Below are 14,020 nucleotides of genomic sequence, written 5' to 3' on the forward strand. Positions count from 1 at the left end.
CCTGAAAGTGAAGTCTGACTATGATTTGTGAGGGTGTTTCCTTCAGAAAAGGTATTCCTGTTAGTAGATTGTGAGATTTGGTCAACCAGGTTAGAGATTGATGTTCATTGTCTGTCAGATATATTTGGTTCTCTCATTGAGACCATTGATCCTCTAGACAAACCTGTAGCGGTCTCACGAACAGTCTTTGCATCTGGGACTACAACATGCATGCAGGATGCCATGGATTACAGAACAGATGCTATCTGAGACGGTTTTGTCTTGCTGGATTAATTGTGCACATTTCATTTGTATTGAGTATACTCTCTCCTCCGAAGGAAACACTTTTTCCTTTTATCTAGTTTTCCTCCCAGAAAAGTGAGGCAGTGAACTGGTGTGGAGACTCATTTCTCAAAGCTGATTCGTAAACCTAGCTTGGACAATAGGTTTGTTGTGTCATTGAAGTCTTTCTTCGCCTTCCAAAGAGAATCTGCTTTTATTAGCCAGTCTAGGTATGGATACAGAAAAACTAATCTTTTTATTAAGTGTGCTGTGACCACTGCTATGCATTTCGAGAAGGTTCAGGGAGCTGATTTTAGGCCAATTTTAGGCAGAAAGGAAGCACAGCATATTGGTAATGACCATTTCCTCTGCAGAATCCTAGATATTGTCTGATGACGAGAGAATGGAATATGGAAGTACACATCCTGTATCTATTGCACATAACCAGTCTTATGTGTGGATATATCTGATGGAGACGGCGTTCTAAATTTTTATTTTTTGCTAAATCTGTTGAGAAACCTGAGATCCACAACTGGCTGAAACTGCTTAGAAAGATTTTTTTTTTTGGACTAGAAAGTACCTTGAGTGATACCTTTGTTGATCCAGTCTGAGAGAACCTTCTCTATTACTCGTTTTTGTAGTACAGCAGATGTCTATTTGTTAGCCCAGTCCTAGACACAGGGTGTGGTTGAAAAGGTGGAGGAGTGTGCTAGAATCAGAGTGCATATCCGATTTGTATGGTGTTTAGCACCCATCTGTCCGAGGTTATGTTTTTATACTCCTCCAGGAAGAATTTCACCGCTCCCCCCACAGGAGTGGGAAACAAAGAACTGTCTGATTTTCATTGCTTACTGTTCGAGTTCCTGCCTTTGGGTTGTGAAGATTTTGCTGTAGTGGACCTTCTCTTTTGGGATCACCCCTGATATTGTCTTTGCGATTGTCTTTGCTGCTGCGAAGATAGATAAGGCCACCTAGAGGTTTGAAACCTATGGTAGTAGTAACGTAGGTTTTGGGATTGGCATGGTTGTCTGAAAATTCTCTTGTGCTCTTCAAGGCCTACAGCTTTTAGTTTTTGTCTCATTGTTTGTTCTGAGCATTTCTTCCTCAGTATATTGTCCAAATAGACACCTGAAAAAGGTAAGTTAGCTATCTTCAACTGGGCATCAGGTTTTAGAGAAGATTGCAGCCAAAAAGACCATCTTAAGGAAATGTCCGACAGAAAGAGGTGGTAGAGAGTTCAACCTAGTCTACTGCTGCACTAATAGATTAGTTGGAAATTAGTGAGTCCTCTTTAACCATTTCCCAAACATCTTGCTGTCTGTGAGCTGGTAGATCAGACATAAGAGACTTAATTCCACCTCAGATTTCTCTCTATCTGCCTAGCGAGCCGCATCATTGGCATTCCTTAAGTGGGCAGAGGCTGTTCCTCGATCTTTTTGCCAATAGCATCAATTTGTTTGCTCTCCCTATCATATGGAGCTGTGGTGCAGAAGCATGTCTACGCCTAACTACAGTAACAATTATTGAATCTGGTGTAGGATCCATCTTTAGAAATCAGGATTCTGTTGCAACAGCCTGTATTTTTTTTTTAGTAGTCTTGGTGTAGCAGACTTAACTGTAGCTGGAGTAAGCAAGTTTTCCCCGACTGTTTAGATCAGAGACAATAGGCAGAAGAGGTCTTGGAGTTGTTCTTGGCTGCAAAGTTTCGAGGATAAATACGGATGGTTGATGCGTATCCACATTTATGTTCAGTTTTGAAGCCCCTCTTACTAACTCATCTTGAAATGTAAGGACTGAGGTGGAGAATTCGGAGTATAGGACAAATATGTTAAACTGGAATAGGGTGATCTGGAGTGAGAGGGAGTCAGACCTCTCAGGAGGCGTTCCTGGTGGTGGTGGTCAAATCAGACGGAGGTTTCGATCTTCCTAACAGGCAACATGGACACGGCTTTTGAGAACCTTTTAATTGGAGACAGACTCAAAGGATGTAAAGGAGTCTGTAGGCGGTCGTCCACAGGTATTATAGGCCTTGTAGGACAAAACGAAGTATCTGAAGGAACCATTGGAGCCTCAGACGCATGAGATGCAGATAAATGACTAAGAGAATAGGACAGACTGATTTGAGGGACTATGTTGAGATAGGTGGGATCAACGTTGTACAAGTCTGTCTTGTTGGGTCTGGAGTCTTCATCAGTAAAAGATGTCTTTTCAACATTAAATGGTGAGCCTTAGAAGTCGAATTGTGATTTTGAAGCCGAACTGTGAAATCTTGACTTCGATTCTGTGGGAATCCTTACCATACTTGACGCTTTTCAGCAGAAGGATGAGATGATGACCTTTCTAATCTTTTATCTTTTCTCTCTTCTTCTACCTTCATGTCTTGCACCAAACCTCGCAGTCTGATGCCCTCCCTTTCATTAAGCTTGCTTTTAGACATTTTCTGACAAATGTCACATCCTTTTGTCTTGTGTGATGGTGAAAGAAATCACAGACTTTATGAGCATCTGAGCTCGCTTTCTTCCTTCTAAACGAAGGGCACTTTGTAAAAAGAGAAGGCATTCAGACTAAATAAATCGTCAGAACTAGGAAAAAATAAATGTACCCAACAAGGTGATGTTAAAATGTCAAGTACAATGACCTGTGAAAGCGCTCAAAATGAAAAATAAATGTTTTGGATGGAAAAAAGAATGAACACTCAGGCAAACTGCTACTACAGTGCACTGCGCGACAGGGTGCCTCTGGGGTTCTTAAAGGAAAAGGTTTCTTTTTAACCTCTGTCAGTGTTAGCCTGTCAGGCTGTATTTTCTCCTCATGTTTCTGGGACAAAGGTATCTTTTCTTAAGACAAGGTGTTGTACATTAAAACCTATTTAACAGCTTCAACTATTTGTTCTACGGCATGAGAAAGGAAAAATTACACCTCTGACAGACTAAACTGAGGCTATAAGGAAACGTAATTTGAGTAGAAGGGACTCTTCAATTACATTTCCCTCAAGATTTAATTATTTTAAAGAAGCTGTTCCCCGAGCAAGCTGCAGGGAATTATTCAACATTTATGACTACCAATGAAGATCAGATAATGCAGAATCCTAGTTCTCTTCCAGAAGAATTCTCAGTCATAAGCAACCCTCCACCTCCATGTACAAGAGTTAAAGAAAGAGGTCTAATTGTATGCTCTTAATATTGCCTCTATAAAAATGAAGTGACCCGTCACCTCTAGGGCAGGAGGGGAAACAGACCAAGATGAGGCCTTAAAAGCATGGTGTCAGTTTACTGGTCTAGCTGTGCAGTCTATGCTATATGTGTGAGGTGGGGTGGTGTTTTGGGACCACCCTCCTTTTCTCAGCCCCTGCTTTGTAGATTACCCTGAAACTTTCTAGGGAGGCGCTAAGTTGGATGAACGTTTTATTTTGGAAAGTTTTGTAAAGATTCGGCAACAGATGCCAAATTTGCCAGTGAAAGAAAAAAAAACACTTCCTATGGAATCTCTGACCAAACTACAACTACACAGTGATGACTGCCACTGTGATATACACACAAACACACATCCCCCAATACCAAGATATGCATAAAACAGAGGTCATGCAGATTTCTTGAGCACCAAACAGCTTGGATGTGTCAAACGTTTGTATCACAGCACAGCCAACAACAGCAAGTACACAAAGAACGAGTTACTTACCTTCGGTAACGACTTTTCTGGTGGATACATTAGCTACCTGTGGATTCCTCACCTCATGAATACTCCCATGGCGCCAGCATTCTACGGAAATCTTCTTACTAGTCTCTGTACGTCGACGAGGACGTCACTCTAGCCCACGCGACGCCGTCTGACGTCATACAGGCAATAAGAAGTCCTCGCCGACGTGCCGATGACAGTATCAACATTTTTTACGTGCATGAGAATAATAATAACCCAATGCAATGAAAGAGCAAAGCAACATCTCTTAATATTGTAAATCACACAACATTGCAATAAAATAGCTGTAGATTTAATATAACCTTTTTTTTTTTTTTAAACAAATAAATATATTTATACATACGAATCATGTATATACCCAATATATATATAGATTTATATATAAATATACACATATATACAAATATCATACATGCAAAATGTATTGCAACTTTGAAGACCAAAAGGAGCACACTCAAGGATTGCTTGGAGAGACCAAAAAGGCAACGGGGAGGCGGGTGGGACCGTGAGGAATCCACAGGTAGCTAATGTATCCACCAGAAAAGTCGTTACCGAAGGTAAGTAACTCGTTCTTCTGATGGATACAACTACCTGTGGATTCCTCACCTCATGAATAGAGTCCCAAAGCAGTACCACGCCCGGCGGTGGGTGCCTAAATGGTCAAACCAAGAAATCCTGCAGCACTGACCGTGCAAAATGGCCGTCCCTTCTAACCTCAGAATCTAAACAGTAATGTTTTGCAAAAGTGTGAAGGGACGACCAAGTTGCGGCCTTGCAGATGTCGACCACAGGAACACCTCTGGCTAAGGCCGAAGTGGCCGACTTAGCTCTGGTGGAATGAGCTCTAATGCCCTCAGGAGGATCCTTCTTTGCCAAAGAGTAACATATTTTAATGCAAAGAACAACCCACCTGGATAGTGTTCTCTTGTGGACTGCCTTTCCTCTCCTCTTGCCCACGTACGTATCCAATAAACAGCTGATCCTCCAGCCTGAAATCCTTTGTTCTATCGATAAAGAAGCTCAACGCTCTCTTTGGGTCCAGACGGTGCAGTCTTTCTTCCTCTTTGGAAGGATGAGGCGGAGGATAGAACGTGGACAAAGTAATGGCCTGAGCCAAATGGAAGGGTGAAACAACCTTCGGGAGGAAAGCAGCCTTGGTCCTCAACACCACCTTATCCCCATAAAAAGTTGTATAAGGGGGTTTTACTGATAAGGCCTGCAACTCACTCACTCTCCTTGCTGATGTTATAGCTATCAGGAAGACTGTTTTTAAAACCAAATACCTCAAGGGGCAAGAATGCATAGGTTCAAAAGGGGACCCCATAAGGAAAGTCAGGACTAAGGACAAATCCCATTGCGGCATAACGAATGGCTTTGGAGGATATTGATTTAGAAGACCTTTCAAGAATCTGATAACAATAGGGGATTTAAATAAAGATGGTTGGTCTGGAAGACATATGAAGGCTGACAAGGCCGATAAATAACCTTTAATGGTAGCCACTGCACAACCTTTCTGCGCCAGAGATAGAGCAAAAGACAAAACGTCCGATAGATGAGCATGTAAAGGATCAATCTGCCTCTCTCCACACCACGCAACAAATTTAGACCACCTATTAGCGTAGATAGATTTAGTGGAGTGTCGCCTGGCCGCTAATATAACATCCACTACCTCAGGCGGGAGACAGAAGGAACTCAGGTTGCCCCGTTCAATCTCCAGGCATGTAGGTGCAGACTCTGGAGGTTGGGGTGTAGAACCTGCCCCTGCGACTGTGAGAGGAGGTCTGCCCTGAAAGGGAGACGGAGCGGCGGGCACGTTGAGAGTTGGAGAAGGTCGGAGTACCACACCCTCCTTGGCCAATCCGGAGCTATTAAGATTACTAGAGCCCGGTCTTGGCGAATCTTCCTCAATACTCGAGGAATCAAGGGTATGGGAGGAAACGCGTAAAGCAACTGGCCGCACCAGGTCATTTGAAACGCGTCCCCCAACGCTTCCTGCATCGGATACTGAAGGCTGCAGAACAACGGACAATGCGCGTTCTCTCGAGTGGCGAACAGATCTACCCGAGGAAACCCCCACTTCTGGAAGATTAAACGGACTTGATCTGGATGGAGACGCCACTCGTGGTCTGCCAAGAGGTGGCGACTGAGACTGTCCGCACGCACGTTCAAGACTCCGGCCAGATGGTTTGCTATCAAGCAAATCCGATGGTCCTTTGCCCAGGACCATAGTCGAAGAGCTTCTCTGCAGAGAAGGTACGACCCCACTCCTCCCTGCTTGTTTATGTACCACATCGTGGTAGTATTGTCCGTTAGGACCTGTACCGACTGACCACGAAGGGAAGGGAGGAAGGCCTTGAGAGCCAGACGTACAGCCCGTAACTCTAACAGATTGATGTGAAAAATCTGTTCCTCTGGAGACCAAAGACCTTTGATCTCCAGATCCCCCAGATGAGCTCCCCACCCTAGAGTGGAAGCATCCGTTATGACTGTGGCCACTGGTGGCGACTGCTGGAACGGCTTTCCTTGTGAAAGATTGTTGCTTGCAATCCACCACTTCAAATCCACAGCAGCATCTCTGGAGATCTTGACAGTACCCTCTAGATCCCCTCTGTGTTGAGACCACTGCCTTCGGAGGCACCACTGAAGAGCCCTCATGTGCCAGCGAGCATGCGTGACCAACAGAATGCAGGAGGCAAAAAGACCGAGCAGACGAAGGACCTTGAGGACTGGAACTACCGCTCCATTTCGAAACATTGGAACCAAATCCTGAATATCTTGAATCCGCTGAGGCGGAGGAAAGGCCCGACCCAATGTTGTATCCAGTACTGCCCCTATGAACAGGAGGCGCTGAGAGGGCTCCAGGTGAGATTTGGGCTCGTTCACCGAAAAGCCCAGGTCGAACAACAACTGGGTTGTTGACTGCAGATGACGCAACACAAGCTCCGGGGACTTGGCTTTGATCAACCAATCGTCCAAGTACGGGAATACTGCTATCCCCTTCCTTCTGAGCTCTGCCGCAACCACCGACATCACCTTCGTGAAGACTCGAGGTGCTGAAGTAAGACCAAACGGAAGGACCGCAAACTGGTAGTGTTGCGATCCCACCACAAACCGGAGATACTTCCTGTGTGACTTGAGTATCGGGATATGAAAGTAAGCATCCTGCAAGTCGACAGACACCATCCAGTCTTCCATGTTCAACGCCAAAAGCACCTGTGCTAGGGTCAGCATCTTGAACTTTTCCTGCTTGAGGAACCAATTCAAGATCCTCAGGTCCAGAATTGGTCTCAAACGACCATCCTTCTTGGGAATCAGGAAATACCTTGAGTAAACTCCTTGACCCCTTTCCTGCTCCGGGACCAACTCCACCGCGCCCTTTAAAAGGAGGACTTCTACCTCCTGTTCTAGCAACAGGAGGTGTTCTTGTGAACAATACGAAGGGCGGGGCGGGATGAGGGGCGGAAACTCCCGAAAGGGAAGGGTGTAGCCTTTTCCCACAACACTGAGAACCCAAGTGTCCGACGTAACAGTCTCCCATTTGGTGAGAAAATGCTGTAATCTTCCCCCTACAGGAGAGGAGTGAGTGGGAAATGGTGGAAGCCTAAGGCTGCTTCCCCTGCTGCACCCCGCCAGAGGATGAGGAAGAGGCAGAGTGCTGCTGAGAGGCTCCCCTGGTGCGGACCCTACCCCTCCCCCTAAAAGATCTATAGGGGTGGGAAGAGGCAGGTTGCTGATATCTTCCCCGAAAGGAAGAGGAGGAAGAGCCACGCCCAAATCCACGAAACCTCCTGAAGAATCTGGAAGAGGCCGTGGAAGAAGGAGCTTGGAGTCCCAACGACTTAGCCGTGGCCCTGCTCTCCTTAAAACGTTCCAAGGCCGAATCAGCCTTAGCCCCAAACAGTTTGTCCCCATCAAACGGGAGATCCAACAATGTGGACTGTACATCTGCCGAAAAGCCCGAGTTACGGAGCCAGGCCTGTCTCCTTTCCACCACAGTTGTGCCCATTGCTCTGGCTACCGAGTCGGTGGTATCCAGTCCCGTCTGGATAATTTGGGTCGCAGCAGCCTGGGCATCAGAGACAAGATCCAAAAGACCCTGGGGAAGCTCTGTAAACGAAGAGGAGATGTCATCCATCAGAGCATGAATATACCTCCCCAGGATACAGGTCGCATTAGTGGCCTTTAACGCCAGACTGCAGGACGAAAAAATCTTATTCGACTGCGCCTCTAGCTTTTTTGAGTCTCTGTCCCCAGGCACCGTCGGGAAAGAACCAGGCGCTGACTTGGACGAACAGGAGGCCTGCACTACCAAGCTCTCCGGCGTAGGGTGCCTAGATAGGAAACCAGGATCAGTTGGAGCCGTCCGATACCTCCTGGCCACGGCTCTGTGAACTGCTGGGGAAGATGCCGGCCTCTTCCACACCTCTAAAACCGGATCCAGCAGAGTGTCATTAAAAGGTAACAGAGGCTCCGCCGCGGCTGAGGCCGGATGCAACACCTCCGTCAAAAGGTTTTGTTTTGCCTCCACCACCGGCAAAGGCAGGTCCAAAAAACTAGCTGCCTTCCGTACCACTGTATGAAAGGAAGCAGCTTCCTCAGTATATTCCCCCGGGGACGAAAGGTCCCACTCAGGGGAAGTGTCCAGCCCACTGGCCGACTCCAGTCCACGCAGCCCATCACCCGAGTCCTCTAGCTCTCCTTCCTCTAGGGCTCGTTGGTACTCCTGCTCTTCTAGTACCCGGAGAGCACGCCTCCTTGAATGCAGTCGTTGCTCAATCCGCGGAGTCGACAATGCCTCCGCCGAAGTCGGAGATCGGCGCCGATCTTCCGAAGCCACCGACGCCGCATCCGGCGCCACGGGTAACTTCGGCGCCGACTGAAGAGCAGCTGAAACAGATGGACCCACCGGAGTCACAGGCCGAAATGTCGACGTCGACGGGATGGAAAACCCTGGGGCCAATCCCTCCGAAGCCACCGGAGCGGCCACCGGCGCCGACACTGGCGCCGAGCCCACGTTCCCAAACGGGAGAAAGGGCATAAAGGGTGCCGGCCGAAGAGGCGCAGGATCACCCAAAGAAAAGGCCAAAGGCCCAGCCGGAGCACCCCCTGGAGCCATCTGTTGGAAGATGGCATACATCGCATTCAAGAATGCGGAACTATCGGCTCCAGGGGTGGGAAAAGCCGGATACTGGGGTGCCTGACTCGGAGGCGACCCCGACTCCGGCCTCGGCGTCTACGCCGGAGAAAACACTTGAGGCTCCAATACCTCAATCACCGACGCCTGTCCAGGCGAAGTTGGTGACGCCGGAGAGGGCAACGGCGTCGAAGGATGCGGCGTCACCGTGGGGCTGACCTCCCATGTCTTTCGGCGCCGATCCGGAGACCTGGAACGAGCCTCCCTTGAATGACGCCGAGATTCTCTACGGCGCCGGGAGTCTCGATGACGCCGATGTTTTGGAGAAGACTTCTTGTGATGCTTCTCCTTTGACTTGGCCATAAACAGCTTCGCCTCACGTTCTTTAAGGGCCTTCGGATTCATGTGCTGACATGAATCACAAGTCGAGACGTCGTGGTCGGAGCTCAAACACCAAAGGCAATCGGAATGAGGATCCGTCACCGACATCTTGCCTCCACACTCACGACAAGGCTTAAATCCAGACTTTCTCTGCGACATTATTTCCACAGAGAAAGAGTACGCAGCAAGATATACACTGTAACCGCAAGAGTAACAGTTGCTCCCTCGAAGATAACCGTTTCGAATGCACGGAAAAAAGGGAACTGACGTCCGCACGTCGTCGAGGACCTCTTATTGCCTGTATGACGTCAGACGGCGTCGCGTGCGAGACAGTGACGTCCTCGTCGACGTGCAGAGACTAGTAAGAAGATTTCCGTAGAATGCTGGCGCCATGGGAGTATTCATGAGGTGAGGAATCCACAGGTAGTTGTATCCATCAGAAACAGCATCTTAGATTTGTCTCAATAAATATATAAACCACTCAGATCACACTTTAAGAACTTGCAGCACCTTCAACCACACAAACCACTATAAAGAGCTAAAAAGGAGGCGTCATTAAGCAATACAATGCAATTACCAATCGTCACCAAACACAATAATGCTACACAACCATGGCTCCAGTTATTGAAAAATATGTGCAGTGTGCTGTAAATCTGGAGGCGCCATAACGCCACTGAAGTTGCAGACGTGTGCAACACAAATGTTGGTAACAAACGTTAATGTGGGAGTGGGCAGATTACATATCAAACTATCAGCGATTGGATCACACTCATTAAAGCCAGAACACTTGTAAAATCAGAAAGTCTTAAATTGGAATATCAGCAGCCTATAAGGGATGTAAGAATTATTCATATAACTGATTTGCAAAATCGAGCATACATGAAATTTAAATAAAGGCAGGAGAAAAACGTCTTGAAAGCTGCAAAAGCTCAACTCAAACAAGATGAAATGTACAGTTGCAATCTCATTATTTAAGCACTTCTAAGAATTTCATCCAAACTTAATAAAAACACTTCATTATGCATATTAAGGAAATAAAAAAATAATCAAGAAATCTATTAACGTGTTTGTTTTATACAATTTTGTAGATTTTTTTTAATAAGAAATAAAAAGATATCTAGGACATGCCCTTTTGATAAGAAATGGGAAAAATAACAAGAAAAATCAGACAACAGGAGTTGGAGAAATAAATTTACATTAGAGACATGGGTAAAGGAGCAAAAGAGGAGACCGGTGGGTTCCTTTGTGCACATCTTTCTTCTACATTAAAAAGGCAACAATCCCACCATTCCAAAAGGAAAATATGCTTGCTCCGTTTTTGTTGGCCCCATAGTTTTTGTTTTGTTGCTTATTCTGACGCAGGGCGCTGCTTCAACTCAGAAACAGTGATTAAAACTCCCCCAGCCCCTCTAAATAATATATATATTAAAGATTCAATAATAAGTTTAAGCAAATGACATTATTCTTGCTTTCCGTCTCTCAAACATGCACCTAAATAAGTCCACTGTTGGCTAGCGAAGGTAAATCAGAGGCAAGTGTTATTGTTACTGAGAGAAAGGGGGTGAAATCAACAGGTGATCATGATAAATGCAGGGTCGAAAGGAATGGGGGGAGCCTTTCAGGGGTAAATTAGCTTGTCTTCATTTATTCCTGGTGCTTGCTATCAACTTGTGTCTGGTGGGGATTCTCTGCGCATGGTGCCCTTCTTCACAGTCTCCAGATATTCCTGTTGCGATGCAGCCAACACTGAGGCCAAGATCTCATCATCATCCCAATCATTCAAACCTACGAGGACACGAAAAACACTTCATCAGAAATAAATTAAATTTAAACCTGGCAAGATGAAAAGGTTTAAGAAGTGAGGGAAGAATTTGTAGGAATGCACACTCGAACCGAATGCAACGCCATACAGACTAATTATCAGCATAAAAAGTAAAGGAAGCTAGATTGAACTCTGCATACCAACCTTTAACAATGATTCTCCATCACAGGTGAATTTCACGAGCTTCTATGCTCTTTTTTGCAATACTACCCATTGTATGCATGAGGATTCCAATAAAGTGAACATTTTAGGCGTCTTCATGTTTTGAGGATAAAACCTCAAATTATCCTTACAACATATAAATGAATAACGTAGTCCAGGTTCCATCGTAACAGTATTTTGTAGAAGTATTTGCAAGACCAGTGCAACCTGTGACAAGAGGGATGTATGGAACAGGCATGTGTCGGTCTATGGAAGATACTAATATTGGAGAAGAAATGGTTACTTTAAGTTCATAGAAAAACCACTGCTGCATTTGGGGACCCCAGAGCTTTCCTTCAACACAAAATGTTTTCAACACTAAGGAACACTTTAAAATATTTCTCCCTTTTTGACTATGTCGATCACTTTCTGGAAACCTATATAGGTAAGGTCTTCTGAATTGCACAATCTGTAAACTTGAGAAGGGGAACTTTCTATGCTAAACCCTGCTCTGACAGCAATAGCAATGAGGAAGAAAACAGCCTTGATTGGTTTACATTAGCAGAGTTGAAAATGCATTCAGTCCCTTTATGGCTATAGAGTTCTTGCAATGCTGAATGGTCTTGTACTGGCAGTTGTCATACAGAGTCAGTTCTTTTTTCTGGTTCGTGACTGGATCCTGAGAACACTGTGGGTGTGTTTACTCATTTTTCTGTAGAAAACTCACAGAAAGTGATACGTTCTGGTTTTGACTCAACTTCTTTAGACTCTTTCTAGAATTTAAAACTTTCTAGAATTTAGAAAAAAAGAAAAATCAGCTTTCCCCCCCGGAGTTTTTCAATTCAAAATATCTTTGTCAAACGCCCCTCAGGGGAGAAGGTGACAGCTGCTTTGCTACCACATAAGGTCTATGTGGTGATCCTTCTCTGTCAAAGTGTAAATGTTGCTACAAAATGTAAAAAGAAATAATATTTATTGACAGGGAAGGATTCATCTCAGAGGCATACTGAGTGCCCGAGCACCAATGATAAAAGAAGAGCAGATAAGCATCATAGGGCAACCCAACAACTACTGGCAACGTGGCTAGTTCTCTCAAGAACAATTTAAGGACAGGAATGGTGAAAAATGAAAAGGTATCACTGCTATCACTCTTACCACCAACTGGCGCATTCACCGCCAAGACCATCTGCACAGACGTTCTTGCAGTCGGAAGGACAGAAGCTGGCATTATGACAATAATGCCACCATTTGTCAAAGTCATCAAGGTCGCTGTCACAGACAATCTGATCGGCGTTGCTGCAACTACATCAACCATCCTATTTTCTTTTTCAGGAGATTGTTTAAAATGGCGAGGAAGGATTGCACTTTCTCTTGCAGCAGCCACTATGATGGAGGTAGGTCAGATCAAGAAGAGAGGGTCCTATTAAAGCAGATTGTATTTTTCGTGCAATTATGCTTGAGCATATTTTGTGAATGCTGGAGTTAGAAATAATTCCATTGCAGGTTCAAGAAGTCCTGGAACTAGCACAAGCAGGAGGCAATTTGCTCTATGGTGGTGCAAGTTCTCGAACAAGCTGTATGGCTTGGCAGAATGTTTTACCAGAATTTCAATGAATGTATTAATGTAATATGGGTGAAAACCTTTTAAGATGAAGATTCCGAAAGGGTCAGAATACTGTTGAACTGAAGTGAGGAAGAACATCTGAAGGTGCAGTCAGGAGACCTTCAACATTTCAAGGATATATCAATGATTGCCTTGAGGTTCCGGAGAGATGGGTAGATTTACAGTGAAGGGATATAGAATAATGACGTAGTGATGAATGACTGACGAAAAGGACTCCTAGAATACCTTCTGAGAGTTCTGGATCTGCCTCTTGAAGATCTCAGGCTCTTTACATGTGTTAAAGGTACGTCAACAGGTGGCTGTGGTACAGCTGGGGCGGTATATGTGTCATGGTAGGTGGTAGAGTCTAGCAGAGGCGCAAGAGATTCGGGAGATGAAGTAGAGGAGAAGCTTCATGTTCAGGTGGCTGAGCTGAGACAGAAGAGTCACAGCTGGAAATACATCTCTGGTAGGACAGTAGATCTTGGAGTATTCAGAGACAGATGTAAAGGTGCCATCCTCTTTCTGTTGCTGAACCATAAATGGAGTGATCTGCTAGGAGGGAAATTTGTTCATACTGAATGCCTCTTCACAAGTGATACAGACCTTAACATTGCCTTCCTTCCTCAACCTACCCCTCTTCGACATCGAGCCAGCTCTCAAAGGCAACCAAGTAATGACATACCCTACATTCGAAGTAATGGCTCTTTAAATTGATTGGTTGTCTTTCCCTGTATCTACTCCCCCAGAGTTTCACAGTAAACAGTGGACGAAGTGGCAGCAGAGAGCACTACAGCAAGGTCATCAAGATACTCCTTTACACCTGTGTCAGTCCTCTTAATCTCTGAAATCTCGGTTTAAATTTCTCCTGGTCAGGGTGTGACAAAATTCACAGAAGTCAGGACGGTGTGAATAAGGAAGAAACCATACAGAATGTTTGGTCATTCGTTCTTCCTCATATGGGACACTTCACAAAACAGAA

General features: G+C 45.3%; 1 protein-coding gene across 2 annotated transcripts in view; it reads right to left on the minus strand.

Moving 5' to 3' along the window:
- Positions 1-10,538: 10,538 nt before the first annotated feature.
- The window catches only part of OTUD5 (OTU deubiquitinase 5), a 426,591-nt gene continuing 423,109 nt past the window's right edge, over positions 10,539-14,020 (minus strand). For both annotated transcript variants that reach the window (XM_069209506.1, XM_069209505.1), the window contains exon 9: positions 10,539-11,257. In XM_069209506.1, the coding sequence (XP_069065607.1) occupies positions 11,136-11,257 (122 nt within the window). In that variant the 3' untranslated portion in view covers positions 10,539-11,135. The remainder of the gene's footprint in view (positions 11,258-14,020) is intronic.

Source organism: Pleurodeles waltl, chromosome 10 (genome assembly GCF_031143425.1).
Source record: "Pleurodeles waltl isolate 20211129_DDA chromosome 10, aPleWal1.hap1.20221129, whole genome shotgun sequence".
Classification (NCBI taxonomy): Eukaryota; Metazoa; Chordata; class Amphibia; order Caudata; family Salamandridae; genus Pleurodeles; species Pleurodeles waltl.